General features: G+C 36.1%; 1 protein-coding gene across 6 annotated transcripts in view; it reads right to left on the minus strand.

Moving 5' to 3' along the window:
* The window catches only part of DMD (dystrophin), a 2,476,968-nt gene that overhangs the window by 1,422,862 nt on the left and 1,034,282 nt on the right, over positions 1 to 19,824 (minus strand). For all 6 annotated transcript variants that reach the window (XM_059910880.1, XM_059910875.1, XM_059910877.1 and 3 more), the window contains one exon: positions 16,984 to 17,159. In XM_059910880.1, coding sequence (XP_059766863.1) covers positions 16,984 to 17,159 — 176 coding nt within the window. The remainder of the gene's footprint in view (positions 1 to 16,983; positions 17,160 to 19,824) is intronic.

A 19,824-nucleotide genomic window follows, 5' to 3' on the forward strand; every position in this document is an offset into this window, starting at 1 on the left:
TCCTATATTTTTCAAGTATGTCCTAAAATCTCATCTTTGTGATTATTTATGATTAACAGTGAAGTGACAATTTTCTCTCCTTTACAAAGGCACTCATCACAAACCCCCAAAACTAAAATCTGTAGAGTCTCATGGAACAGAGCAACCATATCTTTGAATTTTTTTTTTTTTGCAAATATTTTATTACCAAACCAAGGTTTTTTTCCAAAGAGATCTTCTATTTTTCTGGAAGTTTCAAGTATGGTGCATATATACCAAATATTCGAAAGGTCTAAGTTTTCCCTCAAGATCATATTGTACAAATGGACTCTACTTCCTCCAGTTGAATTTTCCATAAAGATAATGCAAATTAGATCAATTATACTTCCTTGCAGTCAAAATTGGGAGATATATGTCTGTGTTGCAGGTACGTGTATATGTGTGTGTATGTGTAAATATTTTAAGTAAATTAAAAGAAAAACAGAAACACATCCAAAAGAACCAGAGAAACACTTGCAGTTTAAAAAGTTATCAATTTTGAATTGTCAACAGTAAATCATTGTATGGAATTTGTGCTCTGATAACACTGCTAATTATGTCAGAAGAGCCTCTTAATGGGCACTACTGTGTTCTGTTAGTATAGTGACTGCCATATAAAGTATTTAACTAAGATGACATATTTACATAAACTTTAATTCAGTCACTTTTAATATACCATTTGGAACTCATCATTCCCAAATGTGTAAACTGTGAAACTATAAATCCTTCGAGCTCCCAGACTTAAACTAATTTGATTAGTGAGCTAGGTTATGAATGGCCATATTATATCTTTAAACATCTTTGCACATAGAATTTCATAAAAACTTATAAGCCTCACCTTTAGCAGCCTGAAAGTAAATTATTAACATTTGTGAAATATGTTAACTCTTGCACAATCCTAAGGCTCTAGGCCTAGACCAGATGACTTAACAAACCAAATTTTAATGTACATGTTAATTAGCTAAAACACATGTTTTCATGTTCATGGAAACAAAACTATGACTCTTTTTTACTGGTACTACAATGTGGAAGAAATCTTCCTGGAGGTGAGGTAAGATTTTTAAATTTTGTTTATTATATTTTTTAATAATCATCTTTCTTCTTCAGATATCTAGAACATGAGAACACGCTTTAATTCCATATTGGTATATGGCTACTCTCTGGATGCCAAACCATATGATGAACTCCTACTCATCTCTCAAGACTCTGTCCAAGATATACAACTTCTGTGAAGGTTTTCTTGATCAACCTCTCCCTACTCTTTCCCCTTCAACCTTCCTTCTGGGGAAACTGGTCCCTCCCTCCCATATGTTTCCACATGTTACTTCCTTTTAAAAATTGAATAAATAGAATACAAATTAAATTTGAACCAGATAGATGTTATAAAATTTTGAATGAAATTTGTTAAACAATATTTTAAAAAATCAATACAAACCTTGTTATTGCTAAAATATAAAGTATTTCTAGGTTTTTGAGATGTGCTGAGTATATGGTGATTATTGTACTTTTAAAGTTATACAATATTATTAAAGGGCAAAATCCTATTTAATCAGGAAAAAACAAGTCAACATTTAGATAACTACCTCCCTTAAATCAAGATAGTTTTTATATACACACACAGATATATGCACGTGTTGGTGGGAGGGGGAAAACAGGGCCAAATGATTGCCTTAAATTTTTTTTGTAATGTTTGTGAATGTATGTGTTTGTACGTGTATGTATGTCTGTGTGTGCTTTAAATGTAAAGTAAATATGGTGCAGTGGAAACTCACTGAACTGAAAGTCAGCTGTCACAGGTTTTAATCACCCATCTTAATCTTTATGCTGCTTCCTTGGGCAAATGACTTAACTTCTCTGATCTTCCTTTACTTCTTCCTTTAAATTTCAAAAATTACAAAGCTTCCATCAAACTGGTCTTAAAATAAAAACAAGGACTTTTTAAAAATTACTCTTAAATGTGTGTTTATTTATCTCACTAATTAAAGCGATTTTGACCTGAGATACAAAGCTGAGGTCAGCTTTGCTTACACTGCAGCTTTGATATTCCAATTACATTAGTCTGTTCAGCTAGCAATCAAATTAAATAACATCTAAGGATGTTATGATTCCCAGTTATAATAAGAACCCTATAAACTCTTTTCGACAGTTTACACAGCACCTGAAACAAAATATGACGAATGGGAAAGAACACCGTCCTCAGTTAATATAAACCTGCCACATTAACAGTCTTATCAAATAATCTGTTTTCCTTGTGTTTGCGTGATCTTATTTACAAGCTTAAATGTATTTCTAGTTTTATATGTGTAAGTTTAAGCACATCACTCATAAAATAATACGTTTCGGTACAGTAAAATTCAATGATTCCAGGTTGCGCTGAAATGCATCTTTAAAAGATACTAAAAAATCAATTTCTGTGTAGTTTACCTTGTCCTAAAATATGCCTATTTAACATGTGATTCAAAATCTGGATTCTAGTCCAAAGCATAAAGTTTGTCCTTAAAATCATGCGTCTTCTTCATTGTCAATTATGGCAAATGAAATTACATGTTTAATGTGTATAAAATACTGCCTTTTAAAATACATGCCCTTGAATACAAACCCAGCAATTTAATATTTTTAAGCTATAAATGCCAGAAAACTCTCCATGCGTTATCTGGCATTGCTATTAATCTTTGTACCTCTAGGATAGTTAATTGTACTGAACAGAATAAAACTCCTACAAAAATATTGCTTCTCTGCAAAAAGTAAAACAACTAAAATATTTTAACAAGTGGTAGATTAAAATGACTTGAACATAATCTTCTTAGCTTAATTTGGTAACAAATCTCAATCATTTAAAAATACATTGGTAATATTTATTTCTAAAATGTGATATGGTTGAAAAGAAGTCACTTTTACATCTTCTGTTAATATAACTTTCAGGGAAACACACCTTAAAAACTAAGGAAATCCCCCAAATTCTAATATGTCAAAACCAGCTAGATTAGAAGAATTAGTTATAAAGCCAAAGAGTATGAAAGCACGTAGACAAAAACTCCATGATCCAGAGGACCAGAAATAAAATGTTGCTAAGCCACAGATGCATGGAGCCTATTTTTCATTTTCAGTAAAATGAAAGTCCCTTTGAAACACAGTTCTGTGCAAGAAAATCATCTTAACACAGGTTAATGGAAATATTCTTTTAAGTGATAGATGAAATCTTGTCATAGTAATACATCTATGATCAGACAATGTAATATGCTCAAGTTGAAAACCCTGAGCCGTTTATTTTAAAATCAAATTTGATGTTTATTCAAAATTGATGAAAACAAAAAGCAAAGCTGTATATGCTCTTGTGAGAAATAAATGTGGGCACTAGAGGGTGCACATTCCCTTTCACAGCTTGTCTGGACTCCAATTTGGCTTCTCTTATATTTTCTTATCTACATAATGATAACATGGTGACAAATGGATTTTTCATGCGAGTTGTCTTACAGAGAAACATAAAATGTCCAAAGATATAGATAAAATGGTGTAAAAGGAACATGTGAGGAAGGCATTTAAACATATACACAAAAGTATCTTGAAGTCATAACACAGAGATTCCCTTGAGAAAATGTCTTCAAATTGGGGAGAAACGCTTAATCCAAATAATATAGTAGCATTTTCTGGACTTTATAACTCAGGATTTTTTCCCAGTTCATTAATTTTACCTATTCTTTTGAACGTTAATAAATATGTAGACACCTGTGTTCCATAAATCTGCCTATAAATACATTCCTGTACCATCAAGATTAAGTTTTTAAAATGTTAATTTAACATTCAATCAAATTCACAGGAAAAAATAGCATTTTAAGCATCTTGTTCATGTCACATGCTTTCACAAAGAAAAAATTAATTCATCTCCCATGATAATTGTGTAGGCTGTTTATTATAATCTTCATCTTCATAGCTATATCAAGAACAGAGAGCTTCAGAAACCTCCTTTACTTTCAACACACAGTGAAATATGAAGTTAAGATTCAAAACCAGGTATGTCTGAATCCAAAGATTTCCACTACACTACACTTATATTCCTTTGTTCCAAATGAAAGGGAAACCATGTTTTTTTAAATATTAAGGAAAAGTCAACATGAACTTCCTGTTTGTTGCTATACAGTACAGTCTGGTGGTTACTACTGTGCTGTTTTGGATTATGCCAGAATTTGACTGGAGTCTCTAACACTAGGACATTAACTCTGAACATTTTTATTAACCTAAAGTATGATATTTAGTTGCAGAATTCATACCCTTATGGCATTATGAAATAGTTACATTTTCCCAGTTTATTTTTACTTTGCAGTCTTCCTTAATTTCCTAAAGTCCCCAAATTTCCAATCAGCTGATGTGTTTTCTGATGTTAGAACTGATTAAGCATAGATGGCAAAGGTTATGACAGATAATAAGGTTAAAAGACCATGGTTAGCACTAGAAGTCCTGCACCTGGAAAAACAGTTCAATTATATGGGACTCCATTTATGCGTTGATACTGAAAAAGACACCTAACTTTGAAGGAAAAATCTTTTTCACTGATAAAGATCTCTGTATTTAAAGATATAGCCAAATGCTCCAGTGGTACCATAGAGTATATGAGACTTAGAAGGTAGAACAGCCATAATCTAGGGTAAGTGCACCATTTCCATAGACAGACCTCAATAAATTAGTAAACAGTCTCAGTCAATCTTTTATTTTCAGCTAAATAATTTGATGAAATTACCTTTAGTTTCTCATTATAGATAACATGACATAGAGTTCAAGAATGCAGCATCCTGTGGAGAGGGTGTGGAGAAAAAGGAGTCCTCCTACACTGCTGGTAGGAATGTAAATTGGTGCAGCCACTATGAAAAACAGTATGGAAGTTCCCTAAAAAACTAAAAGTAGAGCTACCACATGATCCAGCAATCTCACTCCTGGGCATATACCCAGAGAAAAACATAAATCGAAAAGATACATGCACCCCAATGTTCATAGCAGCACTATTTACAATAGCCAGGACATGGAAGCAACCTAAATGCCCATCGACAGATGAATGGGTAAAGAAGATGTGATATATAAATATAACGGAATATTACTCAGCCATAAAAAAGAATGAAATAATGTCATTTGCAGCAACATGGATGGACCTACAGATTATCATACTAAGTGAAGTAAGCCGGACAGAGAAACACAAATATCATATGATATCATTTATATATGAAATCTACAAAATGGTACAAATGAACCTATTTACAAAACAGAAATAGACTCACAGACATAGAAAACAAACTTACAGTTATCAAAGGGGGAGGAGGGATTAAATTAGGAGTTTGGGATTAAAATATACACACTACTATATATAAAATAGATAACCAACAAGGACCTACTGTATAGCACAGCAAACTATACTCAATATCCTGTAATAACCTATAATGGAAGAGAATGTAAAAAAAAGAATATATATATATATATATATATATATATAAAAATAACTGAATCACTTTGCTGTACACTTGAAACTAACACAACATTGTAAATCAACTATATTTCAATGAAAATTAGAAAAAAAAAGAATGCAGCATCCTGTGCTAGATGTCTGGGTTCAAACCCTGACTGCACTGCTTCCTGTAAAGTTTGTGACCTTGAACAAGTCACCTGACCTCTCTGTGCCTCATTGTTCCCATTGGCAAAGAGTGACAACAGTAAAAAACTACTTTATAATGCTCTTTTAATGGTTAAGTGTGTTAACGTGCAAAATATTTAGATGAGTTCTTGACATATGGTAGAGATCATACGTGTTAGCTACTGTGATTAGTGCCTTCCGTGACTATTTCCTGCTGGCTTTAAGCCAGCCCCTGGGCCACCTCTCACTTTCTCATTTGAGAGTGGATCTATTCATCTTAGTGTTTTGTTAAGGACTGGTAAAGTAAAAGCCATTCTTGTAATCACCAGAATGAAAACTGCAAAGAAAGCTGTAACAAAGACAAAAAGGCAAATACATAAGAATCATCAACAGCAAAATAATCTCATCTATTTCACCCTTTATTGCAGGAATATGCAAACTATGGTTAATGGGACAAATCTGGCTTGCCACTAGTTTTTGTAAATAAAGTTTTATTGGAACACATCCACACTCATCATTTACATATTGTTTATGGTTGCTTTTTCCCTACAGCAGCAGAATTGAGCACTTGCAAAAGAAACTATGTGGTGCACAAGCCTAAAATAGGGACCGGCTGCCTCTTTAGAGAAAAATTTGCTGACTACCTCCCTGCTCTATAAAGTTAAGATGGTCTATCTCTCCCAACACATAGGTGGGTCCAAAAGTGTGGTTCACAGTCGCCATATTGCTTGGCTCTCTTTCAAAAATATGCCTTGTCTCTCTATAACCAGATTAAAGTTCCTTAGTCTGGCACTGAGTACCATTTTTTTTTTTCCCACAATGAACTCAACCTACCTTTTCAACCTCATCCCTTACTTCTCTCTTTCCAATACTGCATATTTCTGCTCTAAGCAAACAGAAACACCCACAACCCTGTGTAAATGCCACTTGTATACAGCCTGTATCTGCATCGTCCTTTTCCCTAATCTTGAGTCCAATATGCCCCTATCCTTTAACAGTCTACTCAGATGCTAATGTCTCCGTGAGCTTTCCATGCTCAACTGTCAAGCAGGACTGGAAGTGATCCTTTCTTCCTTATGGCTTTTCTAACATTTTATTGGTACTTCTTCATGACATAGTTTATACTATTAGAATGCAAGCTTCCTGAGGGAAGGACTAAATATGGTTCTTGGTCATAGCAACCGGAGTGCTCTGCACATCATAGTGATCCATTAGATATTGTTGAATGAATATGAAAATTAGCAAGAAAACTAATGTTGCTGTCACTACATTCTTGAAATACTGTGGACTCATACTGACTACAGGAGTGTTCAAAGAACCCCTCTGTACACTGAGTGGTGCCTTGGACCTTGTGGGAAGCAAATTAAACTTTAAATACCCTCAGTGTGAAAGCTCACTGAGTTTAAAGGACTTCAACGTGCTTTTATCTCATGGGTCTTTGAAGTTTAAATAACTTCCAGTCAAGGTTTAGAAACTATCTGGTACAACGCAGAAAACCATTTAAATCTGATGTGTACTCACTGTCCCACTGCCACTTCCCTAGCATCATGAGTTGTTTCAATTCATCTACTTCTTTTAGTGAGCATCTCTATGAAGTTTAGTTAAAACCCAAAGCAAAACACATGGCCCTACAAAGCCAGTGTCTTAGTCAGCTCAGGCTGATGTAACAAAACACTATAGATGGGTGGCTTAAACCAGGGGTCCCCAACCCCTGGGCAGCAGACCAGTACCGGTCACAGCCTGTTAGGAACCGGGTCGCACAGCAGGAGGTAAGTAGCGAGTGAGCAAAGCTTCATCTGCTGCTCCCCATCACTCCCCATGGCTCGCATTACCGCCTGAACCATCCCCCCGCCTCACCCCATCCGTGGAAAAACTGTCTTCCACGAAACCGGTCTCTGGTACCAAAAAGGTTGGGGACTGCTGGCTTAAACAACAGAAATTTATTTTTTCATAGTTCTGGAAGCCAGAAGTTCAAGATCAAGGTGTCAGCATGGTTACTTTCTGGTGAGACCTCTCTTCCTGGCTTGTACATGGTTGCCTTATCAATGTACCCTCACACAGGAAGGAGGAGAGAGAACAAGCTCTCTGGTGCCTCTTCTTATAATGGCACTAATCTCATCATGAAGGCCCCACCCTCAAAACCTCTTCTAAACCTAATTATTCCCCAAATACCCCATTTCCAAGTAACATCAAATTGGGGTAAGGGCTTCAAGACATGAATATTGGGGAAGTGGGGCACAATTCAGTCCATAGGGGCCAGACATCATTGTACTTGCTTGTGATGAAATGATGTGTATTGATTCATAGAGATACAGGTTGCTGACTAGGGAAGACATCAGAATAAGAATATTCTCAGAAAATGTTAGAATAAGAATATTTTCTCTTATAACACAAATGTGGTAATGGGAAGATATCTGTTCTAAATTAAAAATTGGGAACTCAACTTTCTCCTGGGGAGAGGGTGTATATTTTTGCCTAAGTAATCATCAAGAGAGACACATACAGTAAAATTTCCAGTGTGAGGGCCAACAAGGAAAGTCATATAAATTCCACTTCAGAGGTGAAGAAATAGATCCTGAGTGAGATTAAGTTACTTGCTTTAGTCACATAGGTGATGAGTGGAAGATGCAAGGCCAGAATCCATCTCTGTGCAGTCACAGGGCCATCTGCTCTTTCAGGTCCATTCCTCATGTTTCTCTTGTCCTCTCTGTACCAGAGGGATATATACATTTTCTGCCATCGCTTGCCCCCTGGCTTGTGATTAGAGGCACTGGCAGAATACCGAAGGATGGAAGGAAGAGAAAAGCCAAGTTCCTTCACACTCCACTTTTGCTGACATTTCTAGAGCAGCTTCATCTCCACTGTGGCTTCAGTTTCCTCTGGATGGTCCCTCCCTCCCCAGGTCCAAGCTCTTGCCTGGCAGTCCTAACACTGCTAGTCCCTGTTGGAAGGCCCCAACTTTGGGACTCTGGTACCATCCCCCCTGCAGTGTTCCTCTAGCTCTAGGGAAATGAACAGCCTCTTGATGCTGCTTGTGTGTTGAGTTGCCTCACTGTCCCTCTGTGCTGCTTCCCAGCTTTTCATCACCTCCTTCAACAATTCCCTGTATTATTTCTCTCTCTGAAACAACTAGAGTGTTTTCTGTTTTCCTGACAAGACTGACAAATACCCATTTGATATGCCATGAATATTTACTGAATACCTACAATGGGCTAACTTCTGGGTTAAGTGCTGTCGGTCTAGAGTTGCAAATAAATGGCTCCTGCCCTCAAGGAGTTTACTGTAGATACAAATATGCAAAAACAAGATCATTACAATAAAATTCTGCAAGTGTTTTAATGGAAGGATTGTCAAAGCTGAGAAATGTCTGGGAGGTTAGCTTTCCAGAAAGAGAAGGTATTTAGTTGGGTGAAAGGAATGTGGCAGCTGGAAAAGGGAAAGTAAGGAAAAGGGAATCTTCAATAGAGAGAACAGTAGGTACAAAGAAACAGAAGTTTAAGGGAATACAGAGCATTTGGAGAGCAGAGGTGGTTCATTAAAGCTGAGCAGAGGGCAGTGCCATTTGAAATGCGGTTTGTGGCCAGTCTGTGACCTATCTGTTAGTAGCCTGTGACAAGAAAACTCACTAGAGCATAAATCAACTAAGTCACGAAGCATACGATTTCATCTGATTTCTTTTTAATTGCAAAACTTTCTTGACAAAGGAAGCGGTGCATTGATTTATATTCTGGGTCCAGCTCTTTATCTCATTGTGTACTGGTAATAAACAGTTTGCAGACTATTTTGAGTAGCACTGGCATATAAGAAAATGGGTAGGGGAGAAGGGAGAGAAGCTGGAGAGTCAGGCAGTCAAAGATCAGAAAGGAATTTCTGTGCTATGCATTTCAAGAACCACGGGCAGAGGAATGATCTAATTAAAACTGCATTTTAAGATATCCCTCAGGAGGCTGTGAACAGTATGGATAAGATGGGTGAGCGTAGAGGCAGAGAAATCAGTTAAGAATTTCATGCAGAAAACTATCAGATACTTAACTAGGGGGAAGGCAGCCTGGATGTAAAGGAACAAATACACTAAAGAGAATTGCAAGGACTTAGGGAGGTGGCAGATATCATGACCACTGTGAGTGGCTACACAGGCTGTACACTGCACAAGTCCAGAAGGTGCTGTTTTTAGGAACTATGATGTGAATGACAGTCTCTAAAGATGAGTAGTCTAAACTGCAGAACTTCATTTGTGATTTCTGTAAGAAGTCCAGGCGGAAATGCCCAAAAAACATTTGGAAGCTATAGGTATGAGCATCGGGAAGGAGGTTAAGCTAGAGATGTTAATTTGGAAAACAGCAGGTATAGGTGTCTGATAAAAGTAGGATTATAAATGATATCACCCTGGAAAAGAAAGTGTCATAAAAAGAAAATAAAGCCAAAATGTGAGTCTTTTGGAGACCAACATGAAAGGGATAGGAAGAGGAGAATGTAGGTACAAAGAAACAGAAGTTTAAGGGAATACAGAGCATTTGGAGAGCAGAGGTGGTTCATTAAAGCTGAGCAGAGGGCAGTGCCATTTGAAATGCGGTTTGTGGCCAGTCTGTGAACTATCTGTTAGTAGCCTGTGACAAGAAAACTCACTAGAGCATAAATCAACTGAGTCACGAAGCATACGAGGAAGACATAGTCAGAAAGCAAGGAGGAGAAAAGAAACAGGAGAGAACAATGTCCCAGAAACTGAGAAAAAGGAAAATTTCAAGAAAGAACTAATTACCACTGTCAAGCACAGCACAAAGTTCAAGAAGGAAAAACTGAAGAGCGACCTTTGGAGCTGACAATTAAGGAATTCTCTGGTGACCTTGCTGAGAGCAGTTTCACCATTTCATGTAGAGTATGAGAGGGTAAAGGAAAGAATCAGAAGTAAGGAAATAGTGGTAGTTCACATCTTCTGATTAAAAATCAACTCATTTTTGCATTCAACCATGCTTCTTCTTTTAGATGAATAATTGTGACTACCATTTTCTTCACTCAGGGAACAAACAAAACTGTATGTCATGGTTCCAGGAATATAGCTCTATCTTCCTCTCAGCTGGCATCCTTTTGTGCCTCGCATTCTGGAAGAGTACATTTTCATAAAACTGCTATAGCTAGACGTCCATAGCTATGTGTAGCATCTTATAGGACCAGTTTCCATTATAGTGCATTTCAATTTGGAACATGTATTGGGCATCCCCAAATCAGAAGGTCCCGTAACAGGTTGGGAGTAAGATATGGACCCTGGCCCTGGCAAGCTTTGAGTCTAGGGGGTGAAACAGGCATATGAAAATATCATTTCAACATATAGCACTAGAGGTGTCACAAGAAGGGACATCACCTTGTGTGGCATCTTATGTAGTATCACTTAGCCTAGTCTGGAGTAAATGGTTCCTATCATTGGGGCTGGTTTGGGGAAATGAGAAGCAAGAGTCAGGATGAAACTAAGATGATGCTCTAGTGCACTGATTTACAAAATGTGGGCCCTGAACTAGCAACATCAGCATCGCCTGGGAACTCGTCAGATATTAAGATTCTCAGGCACTGCCCCAGACCTACTGAATCAAAAACTCTGGTGGGGACCAGTAATCTGCCTTTTAACAAGGCCTCCAGATGATTCTGATACATGCTAAAGTATGAGAACCACTGTTCTTGGTCAAGGGTTCTCAAACTTTAAGGCTTATCAACAAGGACCTGGAGAGCTTGTAAAGGATTCCTGGGCCCACCTGCAGAGTTTCTGATTCAGCAAGTTTGGGGAGCGCCCTCCAAGTCTGCATTTCTAACAAGTCCCCAAGTGATGCTGCTGTTTCATGCACTGCACTATGAGTATCACTGCTTTAAGTGTTCTCTGGCCACTTAGCATGCCTCTAGAATTAACATTCTTACATTCTTCAAAACATTTATTGACTTATTGTTGACTTATATGACAAATTAGCTTTAAGAACCTTAAATGGATGGTTATCTTTTCGGAACATCTGAAGATGGTATGTAAGGTTTCTATTATTCACCAAAAATAGTTTCTAAACTGAAATTTGAGTTTATGACCGAGGTCATTTGACTCTAATACATAAAAAGAAGTAGGGCATTGCAACTGTTAACACTGAAATGGAAATTAGGAGACTCATCACTAGTCCTTATTTTGCAACTGAAAGCAAGTTGCTTAACCTTTCTGGACCTCAATTAACCTGTAACCATGAACAAGTCTAGAGTCTAGTTTCCTTAGATAAAAGGAGCAAAGTTTTATTTTACTGGGCAGTGCCAATGGAAAAAAAATATTATTACTGAGTCCAACACCCCAAGTATTTTAGGATCAATTTATCATATAGAAAATAAAAAATTAGCTCTTAGACACATTAATCATCTAATTAGATTCTTTGGATAAGTTAAAATGTTTTAGTTTACAACTTCCAGATTATAGTTTGGGAATCAAAGTTAAAATAAATATCTAAAACAAAAATAGCTTACGCATTAATCTCATAAAATGGCAAAAAGACAGGTCTTATCTAACACATCTAACTTCCTTCCAAGGACGTGACATAAATTAACATCATTCAGGCAGTAGACATTAAAAAAAGGGGGAAAAAACACAATTAAGCTGAAAAATAGAAAACAAAATAATTATTCAGATACATAATTGTCTAGGTAATTTATTCCACCATTTAGTAAGCATGTGGGACATAGAGAGAGAAAGCAAACTTAAGACTGTCTGCTTACCTAGAAGAAGATAAAAAGAGACTCAGTGAATTTAGGTATTTCTAAACATCTCTCTACTTCCCTTGAGGTAAAAGATACTCATTTATTAACACCATAGCTGAAAAACATTATCCTTATTGAGATAGCATTTACTTAAAAAACAATTCAATTTGCCATTGTTTTCACCTGGCTGATACAAAAATGTAAATGAACGCTTTTGTGAAAAGTCTCTTAAAATAACTGCTATATGATTAGTAACTAATCTCCTCGATAAATCCCAATTTATTATATAATAGATCTAGTTTTAACCTATTCTGAGTTCCATACTCTGATAATTACCTATATGTAAAATAATATCACTGAACTGCAGGGATAATTTACTATTAGAAATAATTACCTTGTGACCCAAGGTCATCAAGCACTTTCGTATATCTTAGTGTAAGGAGGACAATTTATGCAGTAAATATGACAAATGTAGAAATTGTATCATTATTAAGGAATCAACTAAATGTACCTTAGATAATTATAGTGTGGTACAAAGCTGAATTTTAAATCCCTTAATAGTTTTGAATAAATGATGATATCCTAATGAGTAAAATTAGAACATTAAAGATTATTAGAATGTTCGTTTATTATTAAAAACAATTCCATGAAGAAGTAGATGGAATTCTTAAATGCTACTGAAAAATAAAATTTTAGCTATCACAATTAATTGAACTCTATTACTCTTTCAACAAATATTTATTGATTACTTATTGTATGCATCGTACTATATATGGAATCTAAGTAAAATATAAAAAATCTGATAACAGGATTCCTTTGTTGTGATTGGTGATGAGAAAAATATATGTGGGTGACATTGAGGCATAGAGCAAAAAAGGAATGTAATGTACTGGATGAAGTGGAAAGATTTCAGGGAAGCTACACATAAAACTGGCGGGAGAAAAATATTTTATACCACAAGAAGGGGTTTGTGTTTTACTGTGGGGACAACTGGAGTTATGGGGATCTCAAGTCTGGAGGGTCAGCATAAAAGCAATTTTAGATATATTAATTTAAGGCAGATTAATCAGAAAGGGGGGTGGGCAAGTCTGGCCCCAGGGAGGTATATGGCTTAGAGTATGGCGTTGGCAGTTAGAATGATTGGAAAATGATGACACTTGCCCAATAATATAGTGTAATAATAATAATAAATAAGGAGAAAGGAAAGAGAAACTGATACAAATTGAGAAGTCAGGTGGTAAATTCTGTTTTGAAGAGGAAGATGAAAAGGCAATTTTTTGTTACATTTGGTAAGCTTGAGAGGATGCTTATCATGGAATTTTTTTCACCAATAGTCCATGACTACCATCTCTACTTTCTCCACCAACCATCACCTTCACTATCATCAACACCTCAATCACCACCACCACTTCCACCACTGCCTCTACCTCCACCACATCCACATAAGCAAACAAGAACAACAGCTACTGCATTTACTGAATTCTTACTACCTTACAGGCAACTGTATTAAATGCTTCTTACTTAATCCTCATAGTGTTCAATAAAGTGAGGATATTGAATCTGAGGCACAGATATTAGGTAATTTGCCTGGGATCATAAGCTAGTAATTAAAACAGGCAGATTTCAAACCTGAGTAATTCTGATTCCAAAGACCATGATTTTTCCAATATTTGCTACTTCTTTAGCCACACAGTCAATGAGTTATAATAACTAAAATACGTGTGCAATGTCTGAGTAACTAGGTGTGGATAATTGGAGGCAACAAATGTTTGCATTTGATGAAAATAAAAATTGAAGCACTGCCTGGATGCAGATCATAGATTTAGAGACATAAAAGTGAAATTTGAGGGAGTCAGATATAGAGCTATGAAATTTGGGAGTCACTCATTTAGAGCCAGACTTGAATCAATGAGAGGAGATAATTCAGATAAAGAAGTCAGAAGGGCAAAAAAGATTTGAATTTATGAGATAGTACCATAGGACTTAGGCAAAAGGAAGAAAGCAAGTCAGATAAAGAGTAGTAGGAGTAGAACCAGTAGTGTGTCAGAGAAGCTGAAAAAATGGATCATTTTTTAAAAATCAGCACCCAATAGATTGCCAAGACTACAGTCTTGACAGTTAAACACTAGCAGTTCTCACCTGGGACAAGAGAGAATCACTAGCCACCATGATGTTTTCAGTCATGTTTGCATGACGCCTCCGGAACCATTATAGTATTTTAACCAAATTCCATCCTGCAGACAATTATCACTTACTGGATTTAATTGCTCCTAAATGTTTGCTCATTTGCTCTCTTTGTTCAGTCTAAAGTTATCAATCTAGAGTCTTACACAGAGTGTCCATGTTACCCTACTGTCCAAATCAGGATACATCTGAGTGAAAGTTGGTGCTTTATATAATTATGCTGGGATAAAAGGTGTAATTTGGGATGATTCAGGCAAACCAAGACATAAGATCACCTTTGTCATTTATCTACAAAAGAAACATTTTCCTACACAGTCCAGGTTCTGTAGTCAGGTTACCTCAGCTGAAATCCTGGCTCAGGCACTCTGAAGCTGTGTGTAATAGTAATAATAGCCATACCTATTTGGGAGGGTTAGTGGGAAGAATAAATGAGCTATGCAGACAAAGCATTTAATCTAGTGCTGAATGCATAATAAAATCCTCAATAAGTGTTAGCTTTTATTTAAGTAATATATTCTTTATGTTCCCAATTGAACATCTCCTTCCAAGCACTTACAAAAACTGCTGAGAGCATATGATACAAACAGAATTTAGGAGACAAAATATTTCACCACTAGTCACACTTTCTTGAAAACAAAAAAGTACTCAGAACACATTTTTCCTAACCAAATACATTCTCCAAACAGGAGCCAAGAATAAGCTTTTGAAGACAGAGACTGGCAGGAATCAAACTGCTCTGTTAATATCTGTATTAGAAGGGTCCCGAACATATTAGGGGGTAGATCAACTAGGTCTCCATATTGCTCTGCTTGGAAACTTGTTGGAGAGCTGTTAGGTTGTTGCAAAGGATCCATAAATCCATGTGCCCACTAGGCATTGTCTGTAGACATATATTTAACAAGGCATCAAATTAATCGCCATGCTCTTAGGATTAATAAAAAGCAAATTCATTAAGAGCTTTACTGATTTATTTTGGCTGTCACATTCTTTCTCCATCAATGAATGTTAAAATTTCAACCACTATAATGAATAGAGTTCTTGGAAGTTGCTGCCCCAAACAGAATGCCAATATTCAAAAGATTCTGAGAACCATCTGACTGGAACAAGGCTCAGTAAACTTTTCCTGTAAATGGCCATATAGTAAATATTTGGGGATTTGTAGGTCATATAGTCTCTGTGACAACTGCCCAACCCTGCCTTTCTAATGTGAAAGCAACCAAGGATGATGCATAGACGAATGAGTCTGACTTTGTTTTGATAAAACCTGATTTGTGCACACTGACCTTTGAATTTCAGAAATTTTCACATGTCATGAAATATTCTTCTTTTGATTATTTTCAACCACTTAAAAATGTAAAAAACAGTTCTCAGCTCATGAGCCCTACAAGAACTGGCAGCAGGCTGGATTGAGCCCGCAGGCTTCCGTTTGCTGAGCCCTGAACGAGAGGGTTCACTCAGCCAAGGAGCTCCAACCAGGGAGAAAAGCCCCGTGGTCTACGGTGGAATTATGAAAGTAGGTTAAAAGTCACGGATTAACAGGGAAGTATTGAAAGTCCCAAATGATGTACTTGAAAACTTTTCTAGGTGTTTCTTCCTTTGCCTAAAACATCTGACACACTATTTTTGGGTATATGTTCTTCTCATGCTTCCCTACCCTTGTATACACAAATTCTAATGTCACGTGTTCCATGTGCTCCCAAACACATGCTGCTTAGAAACGTTAAGGCAGGTTTTAATGTTCTTTCTTAATCTTAGAACTATAATAATAGGCATGAAAAGGAAATTGTACCATTTTTATGATTTCCATGCTAGCTTTTGCATTTATAAAATTTTATTCCCATCATTTTAATATATCTACTGATTTACATAATACCTAACTTATCTACAATGTCTAGTTGAGAATACCCACAAAAAGCTCAGTTAAAAATTCTAACACCTTCAAGATAAGACTTTATAAATATCAAAGAACAGGAAATCTGTTCTGTAATTACTCCTGATTTAGGACACGCAGATTGAGACATTATGTTCTCGTAAACTAACAGAATGGATCGTGTCTGTTATAGGTGTATCTCTTCTTCATGAAAATGTCCTTTCCATTATTGGAAAAAGGCATTTAATGCAAAAGTAGGCACTGAACAAGCAGGTTCTTGATAAGAAAAAAGGAAACTTTCAGGATAAAAGGCATTCATCACTTGTGGTTTCTTCTTTCAATCCAGAAAATAGTATTTCCATTAAGCATTCTGTTTTTGTTGGGATAGGGATTGCTTGGGGGAAATTTTAAAACTTACTTCATAATTTTTCTCACTAACTTAACTGACAGTATAGGCACCCGAGGCTTCTGGAAATATTGTTTAAGTAAAAACACTGCCATCAAAATAGCTGTAAATGAGTTTTCCTGCTTAACAATTACTCTTCGCTTGAGGATAAAGCCATGAGCAAAAGCTTCTCACCTTTTCCTAATTTCGGAATCCACAATAATCTGCCTCTTCTTTTGGGGAGGTGGTGGTGGGAGTTCCTCTTGGGCATGCTTTACCAGGATTTGTTCCCTTGTGGTCACCATAGTTACCGTTTCCATTACAGTTGTCTGTGTTAGTGATGGCTGAGTGGTGGTGACAGCCTGTGAAATCTGCAAGAAGTATTGAAACAGAGGTCACACACTGCTTGAAAGACTTCAGTAAAGACTGCTTGGAGTGGTGAAGGAAAATAATGAGAAACTGTTCCTGTTTGTTGGTATATTGACCTTCAGATCAAAATAGCACCATATTGAACCCAAATCAAATTGTTTTATCTGACTTAAGTTATGTTGACTGAAATCACAAAGGAAAGTAATCTCAAAACCAGAAGTAAACTTAGTGCCTCTTCAATTTATTGGTCAAGCTATGGGAAATAAGTGGGGCAAAGGAGGAAAACTTAGGGTGTCATTCTGTCATTTAATTAGACATGCTGTTTAAAGTGTTTACAACACTAATGTAAATTTTGCTAAGGTATTCCAGCACTAATTCCATTGCCTGGCACATTGTATATGTTTATTAAATAGTGCATTGAATGCATCTTTGGTTTTCATAAATATAATTTATAGTCTATAAATTTTTAGACAAAATTCTTTGAAGTGTGTAATAAATGACTTTTTAATCAAATAAGTGATATGCCCTTTAAAAGTACAATAAAAGATTAATATAAAGTGCCTATTAGTCCAGAAATACATTTAAGCTGAATGTTATTCGAATATTAAAAAGCACGCTACACTTGTTCGATTTAAATTAGTCAATCTGTTAAAATATTTGAGTATCCAAAGTTAGCGTTCGATTCTTCTTGGTTTAGAATCACACTAACTTTGTGTTCAGACTTTACAAAGATTTTTTTTTAGACATAGATCATCACTCTTTGAAATGATATGATTTGTGACCCAAGTCGTGAGAGGCCATTCCCTCAGTACACAGGCATTACCAGACAGACAAGTCACAAAACGGTGAGACATCCTCTTGCCTTAACCACCAATTCTGTCTCACAGTCCTCCAGTTATTAAGACTAAAAAGTTACCTCTTGTGATGTTAATCATTACTCTTCCAGTAAGCCAAATTTTTCGGAAGATCTATTTCCATGGAGACCAAAACAGGCCTGCTTTGGATCCACTTATAGGTACTAAATATACACATAGTCAAGGATCTGGTTGGGGCCAAGATTAGTTTTACTGATTTTCCTGAATTTGCCAAGAGATAAGGAAGAGGTTTGAGGGAACCTCCCTGCCTCACACATGATGACCGATTCCCTCAATGGGAAGAAAGCAGGGAAGCCTCATGATCTTCTGATTTCAGCTTCCAAATAGGGATTGACATGTAGTAATGAAATCCTTTGTCATGGTGTCTTATGTAAAAATTGCTCTTGACAAATACATTTTGAAGGTGCTACCCTTTGTGCAAGCCACATCTTTACATATGCCAAGGCCTTAGGGACTTCCATTTAGGTAGCCTAAATAGTTTAAAAAAAAAGACATTAAGAGATATCAAGTTTCTACATGTGTCAAGCACAGGTTTTAACTTCTCTAAGATCTCCATAGATTCATTATTCAGAATCAAGCACTGAGCTTCAAACTATAATTATATAGTCCATTGACAAGTTATGCCAAAATGAAAGCAGAAGGTAACATAGTTTTTAAAAATGCTTAAGATATAACCTCAAACCTAACTGAACTCAACACAAAATGGCAATTACATGATCAAATTAATTCTACCTTTAACCAAAAGGAACACAGACTTCTTAAGTAGGATTCCAAGAGCATTTAATTTTTTCAGAGTAACATTTTTTTTAACCATGGGCAAATTGTTTTTGCATACAATCATGGCTTGAAGAAAATATTGTTCAGGTGGAAATTTTCTACTTTTATATGTGCAGGCACCAGAATGCAGAGATTCTGAAAATACAAAGCTACTTTTTTGCAGTTATATCTAATGTTATGGAATATTTGTGCTACTGAATATTTGGCTGTGAAATTAATTTCTAAAATGTTGTAATATCTTCTAATTGATATTATGAAATTGGATAGATGTGCCCACGAAAGGTAAAGAAAAATGGCAACATTATATACTACGAAGAGACATTTAAGAATATAGCAAACCTTATAAGAAAGAAAAAACATTTTTAAATAAAATAATAGCAGATGTGGATCTGTAATTGTTCTATACTATAATCATCACTATACTGTATTTGAAACTACTACTTCATTTCCTTTGGGATACAGAAATAAGAAAACATCTGTGCATTGACCCTGTAAATATAGGGTATAATTCATTATATATAACAAATTAATAATTACTTTCAAAACCTACTCCAGAATAAAAAACAATTGGTCATGTACTAAATTTTCCCATCACTTTTAGTTATTGACTGTAAACACTTAATTATGTGTTAGAATCATTAAAAATATAGACAGGAAGGGATTATGGAGGTCACTGAGTATAACCTCCTCCTTACTACAGGATTCACTACTTCCAGAGGCAGACAACTCCTTCCTGAGTATGGCATCAAATTTTCCCATTGGCAAAGATCTTTACACCTAGTGGAAGCCTGCATTATTATGACTTCATTCATTTAAAATTTGTTTTGGGAATTTCCTGGCGGTCCAGGGGTTAGGACTCTGTGCTTCCACTGCAGGGGGCACGGGTTCAATCCCTTGTCTGGGTACTAAGATCCCACAAGCTGTGCTGCGTGGCCTGAATAAATAAATAAATAAAATTTGTTTTGAACCCTGAACCAACAAAGAGTAAGGTGAGTATTGTTTCCACCTGACAGTC

The sequence above is a fragment of the Balaenoptera ricei genome, chromosome X (assembly GCF_028023285.1).
Source record: "Balaenoptera ricei isolate mBalRic1 chromosome X, mBalRic1.hap2, whole genome shotgun sequence".
Taxonomy (NCBI): domain Eukaryota; kingdom Metazoa; phylum Chordata; class Mammalia; order Artiodactyla; family Balaenopteridae; genus Balaenoptera; species Balaenoptera ricei.